At 37.3% G+C, this 18777-nt stretch overlaps 4 protein-coding genes across 12 annotated transcripts; 1 reads left to right on the top strand and 3 right to left on the bottom strand.

Moving 5' to 3' along the window:
* Nucleotides 1-181: 181 nt before the first annotated feature.
* Nucleotides 182-3451, bottom strand: LOC106391038. 2 transcript variants are annotated; one of them, XM_048754260.1, is made up of 5 exons: nt 3262-3451; nt 2668-2871; nt 2424-2561; nt 726-2195; nt 182-654 (listed from the first exon to the last, which is right to left on the bottom strand). In XM_048754260.1, exons 1-5 carry the CDS (start codon nt 3299-3301, stop codon nt 260-262), a joined length of 2247 nt encoding a protein of 748 aa, XP_048610217.1. In that variant the 5' UTR covers nt 3302-3451; the 3' UTR covers nt 182-259. The 2 variants fall into 2 exon arrangements, with proteins under 2 accessions (XP_048610217.1, XP_048610218.1); XM_048754261.1 differs by having other exon boundaries at nt 182-630; nt 3262-3442.
* A 1237-nt stretch (nt 3452-4688) lies between these two features.
* On the top strand, nt 4689-7982 carry LOC125585344. The gene is made up of 3 exons (XM_048754258.1): nt 4689-6457; nt 6532-7404; nt 7476-7982. The coding sequence occupies exons 1-3, from the start codon at nt 5498-5500 to the stop codon at nt 7938-7940; spliced, it is 2298 nt and encodes a 765-aa protein (XP_048610215.1). The 5' UTR covers nt 4689-5497; the 3' UTR covers nt 7941-7982.
* A 225-nt stretch (nt 7983-8207) lies between these two features.
* LOC106418766 lies at nt 8208-11992 on the bottom strand. 3 transcript variants are annotated; one of them, XM_048754257.1, is made up of 7 exons: nt 11578-11992; nt 10583-11444; nt 10252-10491; nt 9784-10098; nt 9208-9686; nt 9046-9136; nt 8208-8974 (listed from the first exon to the last, which is right to left on the bottom strand). In XM_048754257.1, the coding sequence occupies exons 2-7, from the start codon at nt 11438-11440 to the stop codon at nt 8351-8353; spliced, it is 2607 nt and encodes an 868-aa protein (XP_048610214.1). In that variant the 5' UTR covers nt 11441-11444; nt 11578-11992; the 3' UTR covers nt 8208-8350. The 3 variants fall into 3 exon arrangements, with proteins under 3 accessions (XP_048610214.1, XP_048610213.1, XP_048610212.1); XM_048754256.1 differs by lacking the exon at nt 11578-11992 and having other exon boundaries at nt 9784-10095; nt 10583-11570; XM_048754255.1 differs by lacking the exon at nt 11578-11992 and having other exon boundaries at nt 10583-11569.
* A 2201-nt stretch (nt 11993-14193) lies between these two features.
* Nucleotides 14194-18462, bottom strand: LOC106390766 (15-cis-phytoene desaturase, chloroplastic/chromoplastic-like). 6 transcript variants are annotated; one of them, XM_013831295.3, is made up of 15 exons: nt 18226-18462; nt 17928-18108; nt 17705-17837; nt 17549-17637; nt 17376-17433; nt 16813-16968; nt 16326-16474; nt 16117-16236; nt 15786-15999; nt 15604-15706; nt 15479-15526; nt 15242-15287; nt 14974-15161; nt 14733-14895; nt 14194-14410 (listed from the first exon to the last, which is right to left on the bottom strand). In XM_013831295.3, the coding sequence occupies exons 2-15, from the start codon at nt 18087-18089 to the stop codon at nt 14348-14350; spliced, it is 1692 nt and encodes a 563-aa protein (XP_013686749.2). In that variant the 5' UTR covers nt 18090-18108; nt 18226-18462; the 3' UTR covers nt 14194-14347.
* Nucleotides 18463-18777: the final 315 nt, after the last annotated feature.

Here is an 18777-nt window from a genome sequence, read left to right as displayed (position 1 = left end):
ACTTTGTGTTTCTGTGTTATATGTTTTTGCAGTGCATACGTTATTCCAATCCACAAATAGTTTCTAACAGCTTAGTATCTTAAGATTCAAATTTGGAACACCTAATCAAACACAAAGTTTAAATCTAAACGTCCAAACGAAAGAAAAAAGTCTGAAGCATAAGTAACGAAAGCTCCTACAATAACCAAACTTGTTGCTTTTCTTTATAAAAGTCAAAAGTCTTCTACTTAAAGAGTTACACAACAGATAGAGCCTTCTACTACTTAACAGAGGAACAGCAAACAAATGGGACCCAAAAGGGTCTTCCTTTCACTTTCCTCTCCTCTCTCTTCAACTCCACTGGATACTTTGCTGGCGACTTCCACTCCTCACTCACTTCTCTTCTCTCTGGCCAGCGACCTCCCTCTTCAGGAGAAGTCTCTTGGTCCAATAATATCGAACTCACTCTCGGTATGTTACTCTTTGCCTCTGCTGCTGCTGCTGCTGCTGCAAGCCTTGGTGATCTTGCTTCACTCAGAAGGTTCTTCAGCGGGACGTGCTGGTCCTTTGCTGTCTTCTCCATAGTGATCTCTTGGTTTTCGGACAGAGCAACAGCAAGAGATGATGACTGTGATCCGTTTTCACTAAGTCCTGTTCCATCAAACATCGGCGTGGCTATAACAACTATACATAAGCATCTCTTTTTGAGTGAATATTAGTCAATAAAGGTGAAATAGCTGACATACCTGAAGTAGACGCAAACGCATTGTAAGTGTTATTATTTCTAGTGACAAGCGGACTTGAAACCAGAGATCTAATGTGTGCTTCTGATAGATTCTGCAGTCTCCCGAAATCTCGAAGGTCATTTGACTCAATTGTCACAGGGACCTCAGCATACAAGTTGTGTGCTTTCAGTACATCACTGTCAATCTCATTTGCTTGAATAACCCCCAACCCACCAACTACTCTATTGAATTCCGTCCTTCCGCTTTCCACTAACTTCTGATTATTAGCTGTTTGAGCAGATTCATCAGTTGCAAAATTGCTTAAAGGATCAGCTACTCTTATGAAACTGCTTTCCTCCACTAACTGTTCTATGCGAGCTTCATCACAGGTTTCAGCACCAATTTCTAGAATGGAGTCTATAGATGTTTCTGGTGAACTTTTCTTCTGATCGTCTCCCTCCATTGCAACAGAAACATAATGTTGAACATCACAAGAGGATTCAGAGATCAGCTTGCTCTTTGGGCTGTTCTCCTCAGTTACAAGATTTGCCTGAATAAGTTTACTCTCATGACCAGTGAGATCTGAACGGCTCATATCAGCATTCGAGTCAGCAACTATAGGAACTACTTCAGGTAGGGAGGCTATTTCTGATTCGACAGTTTCTTGGGAAACACCAAAAGATGATGATTCACCCTCTTCGGCTTTCATTATGATATCTTCAGGGCCAGCCTTAGCTATTACCAAGTTGTCTCCACTGGGAATTTCCACAGCTGTTTGGCCTTGAGGTTCAGCTTTGTCTTCCAACAGAAGCTTGTCTGATGAAGAAACTTCAGTGCCAATACTTATGCCTACGTTCTCTGCCTTACTACGAGTATCGGTTTCACATTCTTCTCCCTTAGGTGTTTCGGGAAGATTCGATTCAACTTCTTCATGTTTGGTTCCATCCAGAGAGACGTCAGCATTTTCTGTAAAAGGTATATCATCACAAGAAGATTGTTTGGTGCTGATAACTTGGTCTGCATTGGTTCCTACAGAAGAAGTATTGACCGGAACATTATCATCACTGACTACGGTATACTCAGCTTCACCAGGATGAATCATACTCATTTCTTCAAAAGCAAATCCATGCGGACCCTCCAAGTCCGAGTAAATCACTTCATCGTTCCATGATGGATCAAAAATATCCTTTCTCTTTCCTAATGCAGATGCTAACTTAGATTCAGACTCATCAGGTAAATCTTCTTTGCAATCTGTCTCTAACCCAACATTGGATATGGTATCACCACCACCTTCAATGACCTGAGCTCCCTGTGATGAATCATTCAGAGTTACAAATGGCATGGAGTGTCCTTCAATAAAAGGTTCTCCCCCTTGTTGATTCCCTGAAGCTGCTTCAACAGATTTTGGGAAGTTGTCAAGGACTTCCACAGGTGGAACTTCACAGCTCTCTTGAACCACTTCAGGGCTTTTGTTGCCCGGCTGAGTTTCACCTGAACATGAAAGCCCAAAATGGGAATAAAACCAAGAAATGTTATAAACAGATAACTGAATTGACCTGGATAATAAGATAATCTAGAGGTTTGGTAATTCATAAAATTATTAAAATGAATCTTGATGAACAGAACCCCTACCAAACACATTAAAGCAGCATAGCATAGATACAACCAAGGATCAGAAAGTTCCCTAAATTGTTTTTTTATCAAAGAAAGTAAACTCACCAGGATTCTTAGCGATACAATTTGTTGCTGTTTCTTCCTTTTCCTTGAAAGAGTCAGATCTTGAAAATTCAGAAACAGCATATGCAAAAACATCCTCTTCCCCAATCCTCTCATCAGCTTTCTCCACAACTCTTGGACCTAAGCTCATTTACACATAAATAAAACATTAGCATCAAGGAAGTAACAGGCTAGAAAAACATGAAGTTTTTTTCTACATATTCATCCAAATCACAAATGTCCTTACTTGGGAGTTTTTGCTCATCATCCAAGCAAGGATCTTCCTGCAAATCAAGATTCTGTTTGGGCATTTCGGAATCAGGGATCTCAAATCCCTTGATGGTTCCACAAATTTTCTTGTGTGAACGCCGGTTTTTAGCACTAGGATGTGGATTTGGATAGTTCCAACCACATTTAGTGCAGACATGATGAGCCCCATTGCTCTGACCTCCTGTAAAATAGAATTTTTTACAAAGTGATCTTCAGTGTCCTTATACTTAAAAACTCTAAAAAGAATTTGATTAAATAACTTGAAAAAGGAGAATCAGAAAGCCCATTAATCATATAGACATAAAAAGACAAAAAACGAAGAAGCCATTATTGCAAAAAAAAAAAAAAATCAAATTTTGCTAGAAAGTTCCAAAAATTATCTAAAGGAAACAAAAAAAAGAAATACTTTTTGATGCACTGGGAATCAAAATCTGAGAAGCATATATTACAAGAGACAACAAAGTAAGCGATGAACAAAAACCAACTAAAACCTGAGAATGCTACTGACATTGAAAGATCTAAAATTGGGAAGAGAACCCTGAAGAACATTGTTAAATGATTAAGAAGGAACCTGGAGAGTGTGGTGTGTTGATGTGGTCCTGAGAATCCATGATGTGCTTCTTCTTTTCTTTTTTTTTTTTTTGCTCTGGCGAAAGATAAAAGTTTTAGGTTTTAACAGAGGAGAAGTTGCGAGTTTTGCTTTTCTTTCTTTTGTTGTTGCGAGTTAAAAGTTTTGGAAAACGATGAAGCAAAGCAAAAGCCCACTCGCGATAAATAACCAAACGCCTGATCGGTAAGTGGGCCCATATTTATGGAGCTTTTTTTAAAATGGCAAGTATCATTGGCTCATTACTAATTCGCACAATCAACAAATCCTTAATCATTATCATCAGTTTCGTGACATTTGTTAGTTACCAACTGATCGTTAGCATCTTCACTTTACAAAATCCAGAATTAAAAAGTAATAGGTTTTGTTAAGATCCAGAAACTGGATTCGATCGATCCATCTCATAATGTTCGGATATTGATGAGTCCTTCTATGTGGGATATCGATCCACTCAATGATTCTTTTTTCTTTGTAGATGCTAAGACTCCTTCCCTATAAAAAGTAAAAACAAATGCCAGAATTTTCACTCTTTCAAAATATTTGATTTTGGAATAATCTTAATTTGTAGGTATTATTTTTCATTTAGATGGTAATCATATATAATTGGAAAACCTTAGAAACTATGTTACCCATTTGTATATACATAGTGCAAAGTTACTTTGGTGTCTTGTACTTTTATCACCTGCTGTCTTCATTACCCCAGATCCAAAAACAATTCCACTTCGCTGCTCCCCGTGACTTTCAAGAGACTTTTTAGACCCTACCCGAAGTACCGCCTAGTATTAAAAAAGTTCAAAGGAGGAGATACTTTTCGGTTTGGAATATTTCTTCTTTTTTGTTCAAACGGTTTGGAATATTTCATCTCTTCATTTTTTTAACTATCTCTCTTTTTTTTCTCTAGAACATAAATATTTTCTTTTTTGTCGTAATCAAAAGATTCACCTTATGCATTTTGTACCGAGACTATAAAAAAAATTATAGAAGAGAAAACAAAATGATATTTCACTTTGATTACAAAAGGTCGACAGTGATGATTACTTTTCAAGGTTACAATAATGACAGAAAATGAGATATGTCAAATCTGTGGAGATCCATTTTCTGTAGAGAGTAGCGTCAATTTTGGCTTTGCTGCAATGATATGTTTTACACAAAATGTTATAAATAATGCTTACAAGCAATGATCTTTAAGCTTTAGCTAATAATTTTGAATCAGCAAGCTAACCACTGAACGAGGGTTTCAGAAATTAATATAGATGTTATTTAAAAAGTGTTCTAACATCATTAATTATAAAAATACTACGTTTGATCTTCTAAAACTCACATTCCTTTTTTCAAAAAAAAAAAAAAAAAAAGCTCACATTCCTCTAAAAATGTTGTTACATAAAATGAAGGGAAGATTACTCAAATAACACTAATCTTTGTTTTTATTACTAGATTAACACTTATTTTTTTTTATTTACAAAACTGTTTTTTGTACCCAAATTGCCCTCATGTCCTTTGTTAACAAAAAACATATTTACTAAAAATGCCATTACCATTTTATGAAAAAAAAAAAAAAAAACAAAATTGATAAAAAGTATGCCGTTAAAAACCTGCGATACATGATAACAGATTTATTAGTTTCTGGCAAATTTAATTCCTCCCGCAGGTTTACCTTGGCATACTTAATATTGTTATAGACTTTTATAAAAACTCTGCCATGCATTACAATAGACATATTTAAGTTAGCAGATTTGTTTAAGCTGGCAGACTTTTATAGCAGATTTTTAGTCCTATGATAGCAGGTTCTTAATATGTGGAAGACTTTTTTTCGGATCAAAGATTTCTGTCATGGACTTTTTTTATTTTGGCAGATTTTTCAATATCCGAGATGGCAAACTTATATTATCTTACTTTATCTATGGCAAAGTTTTCGTATAATATTCTTTATAGCAAACTTATAAGTTAATAGCATACTTCTATATACGACATGGCAGACTTTTAAGAGTTTTATGTAGTGACAGACTTTTTTAAAATAAACTAGATTCCGGTTTAGTAATTAAACCGAGTAAAATTAAAATTTCTGGTTAAGTTATTACGAAATTGAGCCAAAAAATCAATCATTAATTAACTCCTAGGTTTAGCCGTAACATCTCCTCCAAGACATGTTTTTTCTCATTTACTAACAACTGGATTTCACGTTAATCCCAAAAAAAAATTGATGGAAGGTCTTAAAACAGTTTGTGGTCAGTGGGTATTCGAGAAGGAAAGGTGGATGTTTCACGTTGATAACAAAAGAGGAACCAAAGTAATTCCAGTGAATGACAACACAAGCTTCGAAGATTTGATAAACAAGGTTCACGAGGATTACAGATTAGATAAGGGACAAGTTAACGTTGAATTGAGTTACATGTTCAGCAAGAAGAGTTTGAAGAATCTTAATCTTGACACACCCCCAGTAAAAATTGAGAATATCTGTCAGTTGCAAGGTTTCTTCCGTGGCCTAAAGTTTGAACGAGTTCGGCTATGCGTGGAGGTCACTTATAAAGGCAGCGAAGAGACGATGAAACAGAGCACTCACGGAGAACATGTAGATCAATCTGACGAAGACTCAGACACTGACGGAGAACGGTTTGACTATTGCGATGATTCAGATGGTGCGACTTCAGATGATGAGGACTTTATAGCCTACGGATTACCACTAGAAGTAGATACAGAGATGAAGAAGGAGTATAAGCCACAGATTGGGTCAGCGACAAAATCGAAAAAGGCTGGAGTAGTCATTCCGCATGTTAGGCAACAACTGAATTCTATAAATATAGTTGTTGGCCAAAGTTTTGACTCCAAGTCTGCATTAAAAACACGACTTAAGATCTTGACGATAGTGCAACAATTCGATTATGATGTTGAGTACTCAACACCAACTCTGTTAATCGTAAAGTGTTGGATTAGAGGCTGTAGTTGGAAGTTAAGAGCATCACCAACAAGTAATACTCCTCGCTTTACTGTACGCACCTTTGTTTCTGACCATACTTGTTCAGTTACAGAAAGATCAGCTCGCTGCAGACAAGCAACACCAGAGATTCTCGGATCTTTATACACTGATTTCATTGGTGGAGTGGAGCCAACCATTTTGCCAAGTCATGTGAAAAAATCCCTGAACATGTGCTTTGGAATAAAGGTATCTTTCTTTTACTTGTGTACTCGGAAAGTTTATATATATATCTAACTGTTTCTTACTATTGTAAATGATAGATTAATTACTGGAAAGCTCACCGGACACTGAAATGTGCAAGAGAATTGGTTAGGGGATCCGCAGAGAGTGGCTACCATGAGTTACCTGTGTATCTACACAAGATTAGAGAAGCAAATCCTGGGACATTCACTCGCCTTGTAGTAGATTCTAGTGACAGATTTAAGTACCTTTTCATTGCATTTGGTGCTAGCATCAAGGGCTTTCCATTCATGAGGAAGGTTGTTGTGGTCGATGGCACATTCTTGCAAGGAAAGTACAAAGGGACTCTACTGATTGCATCATCACAAGATGGCAACTTCCAGATATTTCCAATTGCATTTGCGATAGTGGATACTGAAAACGATGAATCATGGAAGTGGTTTTTCAGGCAACTGAGCTGTGTGATACCAGATGATGAAAGACTTGCTATTATTTCTGATAGACACAAATCAATTGGCAATGCAATTTCCGAGGTCTATCCATCTGCCAGCCGCGGAGTTTGCACTTACCACTTGTATAAAAATGTCTTGTTAAAGTTTAGAGGTCGCGAGTTGTTTGGTTTGGTTAAAAAGGCAGCTAATTCATTCAGGCTTTCAGATTTTGAGACCACATTCGATGAGATAAAAGCATTGCACCCAGCTTTGCATGGCTATTTGCAGAAAGCAGATGTACGGAAGTGGGCACGAGCTCATTTCCCTGGTGATAGGTACAACTTGACTACAACCAACATAGCTGAATCTATAAACAGAGTGCTTTCAGGTGCAAGGACTTTGCCGATTGTAAGACTTTTAGAAGCAATAAGGCAAATGATGACGCGCTGGTTTTCGGCAAGGAAGAATGATGCATATTTGATGAAAACAACTCTAACTCGTGGAGTTGAGAAGCTTTTAGAGGTACACTTGAGTTTCTATAACACATGATATTTTATGAACAGAAAACTAACGTTGCATACATACTTTCACAGGGTCGTGTGCCATATGCTAAAATGCTAAGCGTACAACAGATAGATATTCACCAATATCATGTTTCTGGTGTCTCAACTACACACATAGTGAATTTGACAGAGCGGAGATGTTCATGCCGCAGATTTGACATAGAAAAGTTACCATGCGTACATGCAATTGCGGCAGCAGAGGCGACAAAGTTATCAACGATTTCACTATGTCATCAATACTACCGTGCAAACTATATGTACAATGCTTACTTTACTGCAGTACTGCCAAGAGATGCTGATACATCAGTTCCTGATAATGTCGCAGGAATCATTTGTTTACCTCCTGTGGTCCGCCAACCACCAGGGAGACCCAAAAAATCAAGAATGAAATCTTGCCTTGAGAAAGGTGAAAATAAGAAACGCCCAAGAAAAGAGCATAAATGTTCTATTTGTAATCAGGTTGGTCACAATTGTAAAACATGTTCTGTTCTTTAGACAATTTGACTCTTTTGTTTTTTTTTTGTTTCGGTTTGGACTTGTTCCTTTTTTCTGGTTAGACAATTTATTTACAGTTTGACTCGCTTGTTTTATTTTGTTTTGAATGAATTGTAACAAATCAATGGAGCAATGACGAAGGCCAATCCAAACCCATGAGCGCCTCCTCAATGCCATACTCTAGTACACTTATTTTTGAGAGCACACTAGCAAACATAGTATGCACTTGTTTTGTAAGGTTTTGATCACACTAGCAAACATAGTATGTAGATGTGAGTCAGCTTGGTACCAACGATTTAAACTTAAAATTCATAATCAAATTACACAACTTGTAGTCACCAAGTAGATAATGATTCCGAAACATGAAATGAGCACATAGCAGTCTAGGAAAATACTAAAACATGAAAATACTACAGACCACGAACCTCATCATAGATCTCAGCAGCTAACTTAATACGCATTGCCGGAATGCACTGGTCAGAAAGTCCTTCAAAACCACAGCCAATCGCCCTACACTCTATATACTTTAGAGCGTAAACACCACAATCACCAGGGTCTTCATTCTTGGGCACACTTTTGAGTCTTGAAATCCTGAACTGCTGTGAACTCTTCTTCCTTCCTGGAACCATTTCATTCAGCAATAAGGGAATCATCTTCGTGAAAGGACGACACTCTTCTTGAAGATCCGTGTTGCTCGGGACAACTGTCTGTATGCTGTCGTAGACATGGATTAGTTTCTTCTCAAAATCCACTTCTAAAGCGACCCAGTGGTTACCATTTATCAAGTGGCAAAAAAACAATCGATCCACATCCTTCACCCACTTTCTGTTGTTGGAAAAATCAGAAGGGTAATTGCCATTGAAGACCTTCTTGTAAGTTTCTGAGAACTCCCACGTCTGAGGATCATATTTCTTGTAGTCTCTGACCCACATCTTGACAAACCAGTGCTCAAGAAAAGCTATCCTATCTGAAGAGTATGGTGACGGATTCCTCATATATCTTTTATGAAACATAAGCATTGCAGATGCCATATGCTGTCCAAAATAAATGAGTGTGTGTTAGCCACAGACTTTAAGTTGATAACAGAAAAAAATGTGACACTTACAGAATCTGTTAGCCATCCAAAATCATCTGTTTCCCAGACATTTCTTGGCTTTATTAGCTTCATATAGAAGGGAGTTTCTACATCTTTATCACTGAAATGAATAAATGAAAGCTCAAGTTAGTTTAACAGTAATGAATTATTAAGAACAAATAAGCCACGTACCCAATACTTCGCAGATAATCCATTAGCTTCTTGAATTTTGTCTCAGCAACTTTAGCTAAAGGATCATAATGGGCTTCAGAGACACCTGATATGATCCTCTTCACAGTTGAATTACCTACATATGGATACACTTGAGTCTTTGTCAGCTGTGGCTTGCGTTTTTGCAAAGGTCCATCCAAGATTGATGCCGCCAACTGGTCTAACGTGGCATCTAGGGTGCAATATTTTTTCTTCTCTTCTGAATCAGACCATGTTCCAGTAGAATCTCTAAGTTGTGGAACTACATTCTTCTCCTTCTTAACTTTTTTCAAGCATCCAGCTGGTTTTTTTACTTGATTTTTTCCAGCAACCTTCACACCATCAGTGTCAAGTAGAATAGGAGACGTTAGCTTGACCTTGGATTTGTTGGCTTTCTTTCTAACCACACATTGTATTACCGCATCTGCATCATATGGTGTCTTGTCTTGGACCATCCATGACTATTTGAGTATGTCAAAAACAAGTATAAGTTAATTTTGAATATATAGTTACTTTAACCTGAAATAGACATACTCATAACAGAAGCAAAACACTAACCGGGTCGTTGCTGTTGACTTCATCTTCTTGGTTTTGAACGTCTGCATCATTTTTTGGAGCAGTAGTTTGCATCTGCTCTCTAATCTTAGCAATCTCTTCTTGTAAAATTGAGATTTGATTGCCAAGTACCTGCTCGGTTTGTCCAACTCTTGCATTTATTTTTGTGTCAATCTTTGTGTCTACTGCAGTCAACACCTTCTCAGCAACAACTGTGTCCATATTTTGAACCGTTGCAGTCAATGTCTTCACTGCTTCCATTAGGGCATGCTTGAATCCATCATCTCCACCTGAGTTAAGGCTGGATCCACTAGCCTGCTGTAAAACAGTAAGCAAACTCAACAATAAAATCAAGTAAAAAATAAAATAATTCCACCACGGCCTAACCAATTAAACTCAGCAATTCTATCTCGGCTTAACAAACTAAACTCAGTAATACATACAAGTAAAAAATTAAGTAAGCATACTCACTGTGGTTGTCCTCTTCGCTGGATTTTTTTTCTTCATACAATCATCTTCTTCACTCACAAAATTCCTTTTCTTTTTATTTGCTACTGGTTCATTAGCTGCCTTCAAGCTCCAATGCTTATCATCAAGCTGCTCATGTAGAATGTCTAAAATCATGTTATGAAGATCATCATCAACCTTGTGATCATCCCATTGAGGATATATGTCCGCTTCTGCCTTAACAACGAGATGTCTGACACGCACCTACAAAAAAAAATGTAAAAAATATTAGTATGAATAAATATAGAGAAGTGATGTATTTTCATAGGAGTTAACCATAATATAAGAAACTAACCTTCTGGTGAACTTTTTTCTCTTTTTCATAAAACTGACCCCACTGTATACGGCAACGAGATCCTGACCAAGAGAGAAGAGGAACTTGGTTACCCTCAATATGGTTCCCATATTCATGCCCAATACCAGGTATTGACTCATACAGCCAGATGAGAAGAGCATGTACACATCCACGAAGTGTATATTTTTTCTTTCCTCCAAACGAAACAATTTTAATTGAATTAACCAAGCTGGAAAATCCGACACGCCCCCAAGGATATCTTTCAAATGCTTCTGCGTCTAAGACTCTCTTTGCTGCTTCCAAAGGAATTCTACTACCTGGAGATATTCCAAGTATTCCGACAGATAAGACACATAGCAGGCCAATCATTCTTCTCTTCTCAAACGGCCAATTCTTAATGCGTGGGAGCAATGATCTCAACTCAGATAGCATCGGACCATGTGCAGCAGACACACCCATCTCTTCCCAAAATGGCTTATGATCAACCTCAACCTTATCATCTATGTTGAAAGGCTCACAATTTAAACCTGTTATTTCACCAAACTCATGTAATGAAAACCTAATTGGCTGTCCTTCTATCAGAGACCACACCTCATGGATACTATCGACTACTAGCTGGTTTGTAAGTAAATGGTGAACAGCTTGGGCAGACCAGGTATAATCGAGGTCTTTGAACCTCAGAATAACTCCAACAGCTGATTCTTTAATGGATTCCCATGCATCTATGCCAACTGATTCCTCGACCATCTGTAAACTTGCCAAGTGACAGCTATGATTCATGCTTCGATGTTGCAATGGACATTTTCCCTCCTCATACAGCCTTTTTGGATATGTTTTTGGACAGTCTGATGTACTCATCTCTCTGTCAAAAATGTACAATGTAATAAGACAGACATGAAAAACAATATTTTCCAGAAACATATGAAAACTGAGTTAGACAATTAGTAAATCAATGATACAAAAAAATAAAAGGTTTCTAAAGACACAGAGCCGACCTTTGATGTCAGGAGATATGAATATAAGTGATTCAAGCGGAGATGAGCTTCTAGGAGTGACGAAATCAACAGAACCCAGAATTTCAGAAAGGGGATTTAGGGTTCGTCAGATTTCTGTGATTACAGGATTACTACCCTTGTGAATCGAAGCATTTAGTAGAAGAGAAGGGTGAGAAGAGATTGGAAAATTTAGAAACCAACAGATTTAAGGTTCAGGTCGGGGAAGGGGGGGGGAAGGAGAAGGGGTTTCTTCTGGGATTTTTTTCATCGTTGTTTACGATGGTGAGTTTTTTTTTTAATTTGTTACTTTTCCTTTTCTGAGAATTTTTATTTTAAAAATTGGTTTAATTCTTTTAAAATTAGGGTATTATGGACTTTAACTCACTTTTTCTATTTTTTTTTTTTGGGTATGTTATTCTAGTAATAAGAACTAAGATGTGTGTTATTGTAAGTAATTTCCCTAAAATGAATAATATTTATTTTAGTTTATTGCCATGTATTTTGGACAAAATGAAGCATCCTAAAGCAATGTCTAGAGAACATTTTGAAATGTTTCAAAAAAAAAGAACATTTTGAAAAACCCTAGCTTTCTTCTTGATAGCATCCGGTCTAAGGAATGCACTTTGTTGACGGCGATTTGGATAGGCCTTTTGGTCGATGGATTACGAACACCAACGATTATGGAATGAGTAGTCGCACAAAGGTTTCAGAATGCCTCTAATTGACTAGATCTTCGAGATGTGAACACTTAATGATCAGTAGTTTAATTGAAGGATATGACTCACTATTCACTAACATATTATGATAAAACAAAAAGAATGTGGAAAACTAGATAATTTTGAAAACAGAAAAGTGGACTAAGACTTTTGACTAGAAATAATCTCTTCCTTGAATTATTTTTGGTATAGCCACGACCTTGACTATTTCTTGAGCTCTCTTGATCTTTTGATTAAAGGCTTGGTCGAATCTTAGCTTCGACAAAAACAAAGTGACTTTGCTTGGATCCTTTTCTGGTCCAAATAAGTTGTTTTGTGGATCTCTTGAAAATATTAAGGCTCAACCTTCCATAAATGTGCGTTGGTCTGATAAATCAGCTTTTGGCAAGACTCCTTTGCTTGTTGGTCCACTAAACACAGTGTGGTCGATGGTTGGAAATCGGGTGGCCGAACTGGATCAATATGATTGAAAATGTGGCTGATTCGACTATCTTTCAAAACATCATGACCCAAAATGAATTTGCCTTGACTGAAGTGTTCTAAATAGCTGATTAGTCGAGTGAAATGTCCTCTTTTGGTTTCACTGATTTCAGTTTCCCTATTGGGCAAGTACCCACAGGTAGTCGGTCGGTTGGTTTGATCCATGATACAAGCCGGTCATGCACGTATAAAGCCGGCTGGTTTAATTAATGGTTTTCTCTTCTTCTTTTTTATCTGTAGCGTTGCTTTTGCCCTCGGATCTCTAGCTTTGTTGGTGTTGGCGTTTGGGTTTGTTGGCGGGTTGGTTAGTTTTTTTCTGGTCTTTTTAAGGTTTTGGATGTCCAATGTTCTTGTCTTGGCTAAGGTTAGATCCGCTTAGGACTTGTTGCAACCGATGGTATCTGGTTTGATAATGTGATCCGGTTGTTCTACTGTCCTGGTCTTCTCTTTCTGTATAGACCCCTTTTTAGACTTTAAGATATGTTGTGCTACTTTGCCTTCTTGTCTTATTTTGCTCCGTGATTGTTATGTTTTGTTATGGAGTTTGTCGCTTAAATGTTTATTGTTGTGGTGGCATCTACTAGCTCAAAGTGGTCAGGTCTCTCAGTTCTATCTTGTGAGGAGGCGTTTGGTCTTTTGTCGGTAAATGGCTTAGACAGGATCGTTGTATCCGCATGTAAGAATTAGGGTCCTCTTTGGCGTTTTTTCTCAGTCAGAGTTCACTTCTTCCTCGTGACTTGCTTTCTTGGTGAGGTGGTTCTCTTGTTTGGTCTCGGTGGTGCAGTCTCTGGATTCTCTTGCTATAGGCCATTTCTTTTATTCAAACTGGAACGGTTCTTGGTTGAGTTCGAGCAAATTTTTCCTTTGATTTGGTTCTTTCTTGCAGCTCTTGTTCATCCCATTTCTGGCGCTAATTTGTTCTTCAAATTACTAATAACTGTGTGTCTTGGCCTATGGCTCGGATTTAGATCTTAAATATCTTTTGAATTCCATTGTTCTTTCTGTTTTTTAGTTCTCTTCTACTTTGATAATGTTCTTTGTCTCCCAAACGTGGACATTCTCTAGAAAGATTTCCTACCTCACTAACTTTGTTCCCTGTAATCTTTGAAGTTATGTTTTTATCATGAGAACTCACTTTAGATCTAATAATATAATTTATGTGCTAGATAAAAGAAGCATCCTAAGGTTTCAATGCAGATTGTCCTAGCAATGTGGTAGAAATTATAAATGGATTTGGACACTAGAATTTTTTTTTTCCGTATAAACTATGTAACTATTTTATTTGAAGTTAAATATGTAATAAAATATGAATTCACCTGATGTCTATAAGTTATTTTAACTAAAATACAAATTCATCTTAAATCGTCAGTTTGCATTTCATGGGATTAGAGTGCAATTTCTATATCCTATACTAATTGTGTTTTCTTAAATAAACACCTATATTAATTTTTTACATTATGTATTGGGTTTTTTTTTTGCCACACCTTAACTTTGTCTTGAAATGAGGTTTGTAGACAAAAAGTTACAAAATAATGGTTACAAGCAGAAATCAATGATCTTTAAGCTTCCTCTTCTCATGTTGATACAGTTGTCTCCGACAAGTTTCGCCGTCCAGACGCAGCCAATAGCTCATAATCCTGTTTAATCAGTGTACCCAAACTTGAATCAATATCTCTATGTAACCGGAACAGATTAATGGTGGCATAAGATCTAATCAACAGACCGGAACTTGGTAAAAACCGGTTCATTTAACAATTCAGGGTGACTGGTTAACAAATACATGTACATATGCTTTTGAATGAGCAGGTCGAAGCCCATGGCGAGGGAATCAAACACCAAGCCAGGCCAAGCCTCATAAAACCTCAACCCTTCACGGGCGAGGTCTCTGGTTAAAATCCAGGATGGCCCAGCTGCTACAAATCTATTCATTCTACGGAAATTTTTTTGTGTGTTATTTACCTGCACAATAGACTGTGAGCAGAATTTGCCAGAGAGAACGGCGCCTTCCATGGAAGCTAAGTACTTCTGTTTAGTGTAGTCTCCAGCTAAGTAAAAGCCTTGAATAGGAGATCTCTGTAGAGGACGACATGGTTCACAGTCTGGGATGGTCTTGTACACAGACCTGAGAGAGAGAAGATTGTATTCATTTGAAACTAAATAAAATGAGACATTTGGGGGTTTGGTATGAAACTTGTCTAACCTTGGAGTTTTGACGACATGGTACTTGAGAATTTTAGCTTTGCTTTGGTCAGCTGCGATTTCGTCAGGGAAGAGTTTCTCGAGCTCTATCATGGTTGCATCTATAATGTCAGAGTCAGTCCGTGATATCCATTCCTCTGCAGGTGCAAATACTAGCTCCAGCATTGATCGGTTTGGATCGTAATATTCCTACATCGTTAAGGAAATGAGAAGAAAACTATCAAGTAAGAGAAACACACAGCTTAACTCGACAAGACCCGATTCTTTACCTTGCAAGTTAACGACATGTCTGCATACACACTCAGAAGGTTACTTCTGCAAAACAAAACAAGAAGACAAGACTGTTGAAATTAACCAAGAACAAGCCTTCACTGTTGCTGATTCATTTATATGGTGGTTCAAGACTAATCTTTATAATTTTCTTGCTTGATTAAAGGCGTCTTAAGTATTAACGGATGACTTAAACTAATAGAAATGGCTCTAAACTGTTGAGAGAAGTTATTCACCTGCTAAAGAGTAAGTGATCATATGTGTTCTTCAGTTTCCGATCGAACCTGCAATATAAATTCACAGCACTTAAGACCAAAATGGCAGAAGAAGATAACAAGTATTGGTCTTGACTGTCACTAACCATATATGAACGTTAATGACTGGAACACCAACTAACTTCTCCAGTCTCTTGAAGTATGGTATTTCTTTCCATGAATCCGGCAAAAGGAGCTTCAGGATATCGACTACAAGAAGAAGAAAATGTAAACAGGGAGGGAGCCCAAAAAAGTGCAGACTGAATGCAAATTCAGAAAAGAAGCGAACCTGGAGTGGCAAACACATAAGCGTCTCCTTGGATTGTGGTCCCATCAGTGAGTAAGAAACTTTTAACCGTACCATCATCCTCCAGCTCAATCTTCCTTATCCTTGAGTTAAGTCGCACTTCACCACCTAGTGATCGAATATGTTCAACAATAGGCATGCATAGCCTCTCCGGAGGATTACCATCTAAGAAGGCCATCTTCGAACCATGTTTCTCCTGTCCATAGCAGTTTAAATTCTATGAGAAGTGAGCATGCTTTAGTGGTAACTATAATTTGCATTGCAATATATTTGTCAATGGAGAGAGGAATAAAAGTTATTGGAGTGCCCAAACCTGAAGAAACCGGTTCAAAGCTATCAAAATGCATTGCATTGACAGTTCGTCGGGGTTTATAAAGTTAAGTGCCTTTGACATGGCTATAAACACCTCATCAGTCACGCGATCAGGTACTCCCTGGAAATGAACACTTACATCACTCGAAGGAAGGCAACACATGAACTTGAAAAATCAGCTACCAATCAAACAAACCAATGAAATATTACCTGCTTTCTCATCCATTCTTCAACTGATAAACCATCTTGGGCCTCAACATAAGCCTGACCTCCGACCATTGCTGGAAGAAGTCCAATAGCAAACTTTATTTTCTCTGGCCATGTCAGCATCTCGTTGTTTCTCAAAATTGCCCAAATACCTACAGAAACAATTTATTTCAAACAGAGGACAAATTCAGCACTATGCGCTACAACCCTACAACTACATAATATGAATACTTATCTTTACGTATGTTTATTAAAAGCTTAAAACTAGATTCATTGCTTTGAAAGAACAAATGAAAATGTTCTTTTCAGAGTCTACATTAGATGTATATCAATGGCGTGAATTGACCAATACAAATATAAATGTGCAAAATGATTAGTTTTCTACTCAATACATCTTATTGAACATGTGTTTCATATTTGATTCAACCACTGTTTTCATCAGGCATGCTATGCTTGAAAGTTGCAAGAACTAGTAAGACTATGCTCATACCGTTTAAGGGTGCTGGTAGAACATCTGGGAAATCAAATCTACTAAATTCTCCAGGTTTACTTGGCATGGCGAATATCATGGAGTGTTCTTTCCATTGCAACCGATCATTGATCCCAAGTTCTCCAAATAAGTTCTGCACGTTCGGATAAGCACCGACTTCCAGCAAGAATATGAAAAGAGTCAAAAGGAAATAAAAGGTTATGAACTTCACTTAGGAAAATCAAAACAAACTTTGTATGATATTGACATCTTCCTTCAAACTATGAAAGGGATCTTTCTTGCTGACAATTCGAAATGGGGTGCAAGATAATAAAGGTTACTATCATATTGAACTCTAAATGCTTATGCTCCCATTGACATCATGAAGTTTCTGTATAATCACTTTGCAAAGAGAAAGTATATATGTTGCTAAAATTTTTTTTATTATTCAGCTGTGATTCTTAGAGCCTGAAGCACAAATTGGTAGATTTTACATGTAAAAACTATCCGTATTTTTCAAATATCAACCGTCATGTGAGCAACTTATAACACACACATTGGAGAGATTATGAATTAGAACTTACAAAATATATGTAAACCGGTTTCATACCAATCTCCATCTTCATCCTTCCATGCAGCTATCTAGAGGCACACATATATCACATCGTCGTCGTTCGTTAATATATGATTTCAATGAAGAACTTAACTTCACCGAAACTAGCAAGTCCTTAATAAGAATGATGAATAGAAGAAGTACCTTTCCACCAAGAACATCTCTTGCTTCGAGCAAGAGAGGTTGGTGGCCTGCATCAGCCAGGTACTTTGCAGTTGACAGTCCAGCCAATCCTGCAATTTATTTGAGCTTCATCACATCAAACTGGGTAGCATAATGAATAAAAGGACAATGACATACCAGCACCAGCAATGACAACTTTTAAAGGCTTTGCAGGACGAGGAGCACTGCGGAAAGATGCAGACAAACTTGCAGCTTCCAAGAAATTGACAGTGTTCTCTAGCTCTGGCCTTGGTATGTCCACACACACTACCTACTCCCAGGAAAAAAAAAGGAAAAAGTGTTCTTTAATCACAAGAAAAACACAAACAAAACTTCAAAAATTCAAGAATCAGACAGAGACCTGCAAAGGACAAGAAGTCCTTCGCCTTGTTCTTGTCTTAAGCGCTTGTGAAGAGATCGGAATTCTGAAGCTGTTGTGTCCCATCAATTCAGATGAAAGTGCATCCAAAAACCCATTTTGATAGGGCAAATTCGCTGCAGAAACATTCCCAAACACAACCATAACTCTGCTTCTAAGGAATCTGGAAAGGCATAAAAGAAAGAGAATTTACATAAACGGGAAAGCAGCAATTAACACAAAAGCTTGTGTCTGAATACAACATAACTGAGAACAAGAAGCGGGTCTGGGGGTTACATACAGTAGCTCACCCTGCGCGTGAAGAAGGAGAAGAGAGGAGGCTAGCCGATAACAAAATGGAGTGCTCGTATGGTGGTTTTAGTTGGATTTTAGTGGTTGGTTCTCAGGCCACGGCTCTTTGTGTTACGAAAGCGATAGATTACCACCACATAAAAATCACATTAATAAAGGGTAATTTGGGTTTTGTCTAAAGAATAATGACATCATTAGGAAGAAACTATACAAACGATTAAGGTGAAAAAAGCAAGAGTGTTTTCTGCCTCATCAACTATATTTGTATATATCTAAATAACAAAATGGGAAAATTGGAAAAATTGGACACTTTGAACTTTTATTTGTCACAATAGGATTTCTGATATTTTGGACAATTCTGGACATATTTTACTTTTTTTTTATGGAAAAAATAGTAAACTGAATTTTAAAAATGTTAAAAAATATCAAAACTATTGAAAACATAAGTATGACAATATATATGTTTAAATTGTTTTTTTTTTAAAATGAATCATATTTTATTTCATCTTCTAGCTACAGTTACAATACTCATTCTAGTCAT

The sequence above is a fragment of the Brassica napus genome, chromosome C4, assembly GCF_020379485.1.
Source record: "Brassica napus cultivar Da-Ae chromosome C4, Da-Ae, whole genome shotgun sequence".
NCBI classification, from domain to species: Eukaryota; Viridiplantae; Streptophyta; class Magnoliopsida; order Brassicales; family Brassicaceae; genus Brassica; species Brassica napus.
The sequence above is the reverse complement of the archived record's forward strand: the minus strand, read 5'-3'. Positions and strand labels throughout refer to the sequence as shown.

Coding starts and splice junctions, on each gene's coding strand:
- LOC106391038 (XM_048754260.1), bottom strand. CDS start 3,301: ATGGATTCTCAGGACCACATCAACACACCACACTCTCCAG. Junction 2,562..2,667: donor TGATGAGCAAAAACTCCCAA/GTAAGGACATTT, acceptor AAATGAGCTTAG/GTCCAAGAGTTGTGGAGAAA. Junction 2,196..2,423: donor TTGTATCGCTAAGAATCCTG/GTGAGTTTACTT, acceptor TTTCATGTTCAG/GTGAAACTCAGCCGGGCAAC.
- LOC125585344 (XM_048754258.1), top strand. CDS start 5,498: ATGGAAGGTCTTAAAACAGTTTGTGGTCAGTGGGTATTCGAGAAGGAA. Junction 6,458..6,531: donor ACATGTGCTTTGGAATAAAG/GTATCTTTCTTT, acceptor TGTAAATGATAG/ATTAATTACTGGAAAGCTCA. Junction 7,405..7,475: donor GAGTTGAGAAGCTTTTAGAG/GTACACTTGAGT, acceptor ATACTTTCACAG/GGTCGTGTGCCATATGCTAA.
- LOC106418766 (XM_048754255.1), bottom strand. CDS start 11,503: ATGTTTCTGGAAAATATTGTTTTTCATGTCTGTCTTATTACATTGTAC. Junction 10,492..10,582: donor AGAAAAAAGTTCACCAGAAG/GTTAGTTTCTTA, acceptor TTTTTTTTGTAG/GTGCGTGTCAGACATCTCGT. Junction 9,687..9,783: donor AAGTCAACAGCAACGACCCG/GTTAGTGTTTTG, acceptor ATACTCAAATAG/TCATGGATGGTCCAAGACAA.
- LOC106390766 (XM_013831295.3), bottom strand. CDS start 18,089: ATGGTTGTGTTTGGGAATGTTTCTGCAGCGAATTTGCCCTATCAAAAT. Junction 17,638..17,704: donor AGTTGTCATTGCTGGTGCTG/GTATGTCATTGT, acceptor AATAAATTGCAG/GATTGGCTGGACTGTCAACT. Junction 15,288..15,478: donor GATCACTTACTCTTTAGCAG/GTGAATAACTTC, acceptor TTTGTTTTGCAG/AAGTAACCTTCTGAGTGTGT.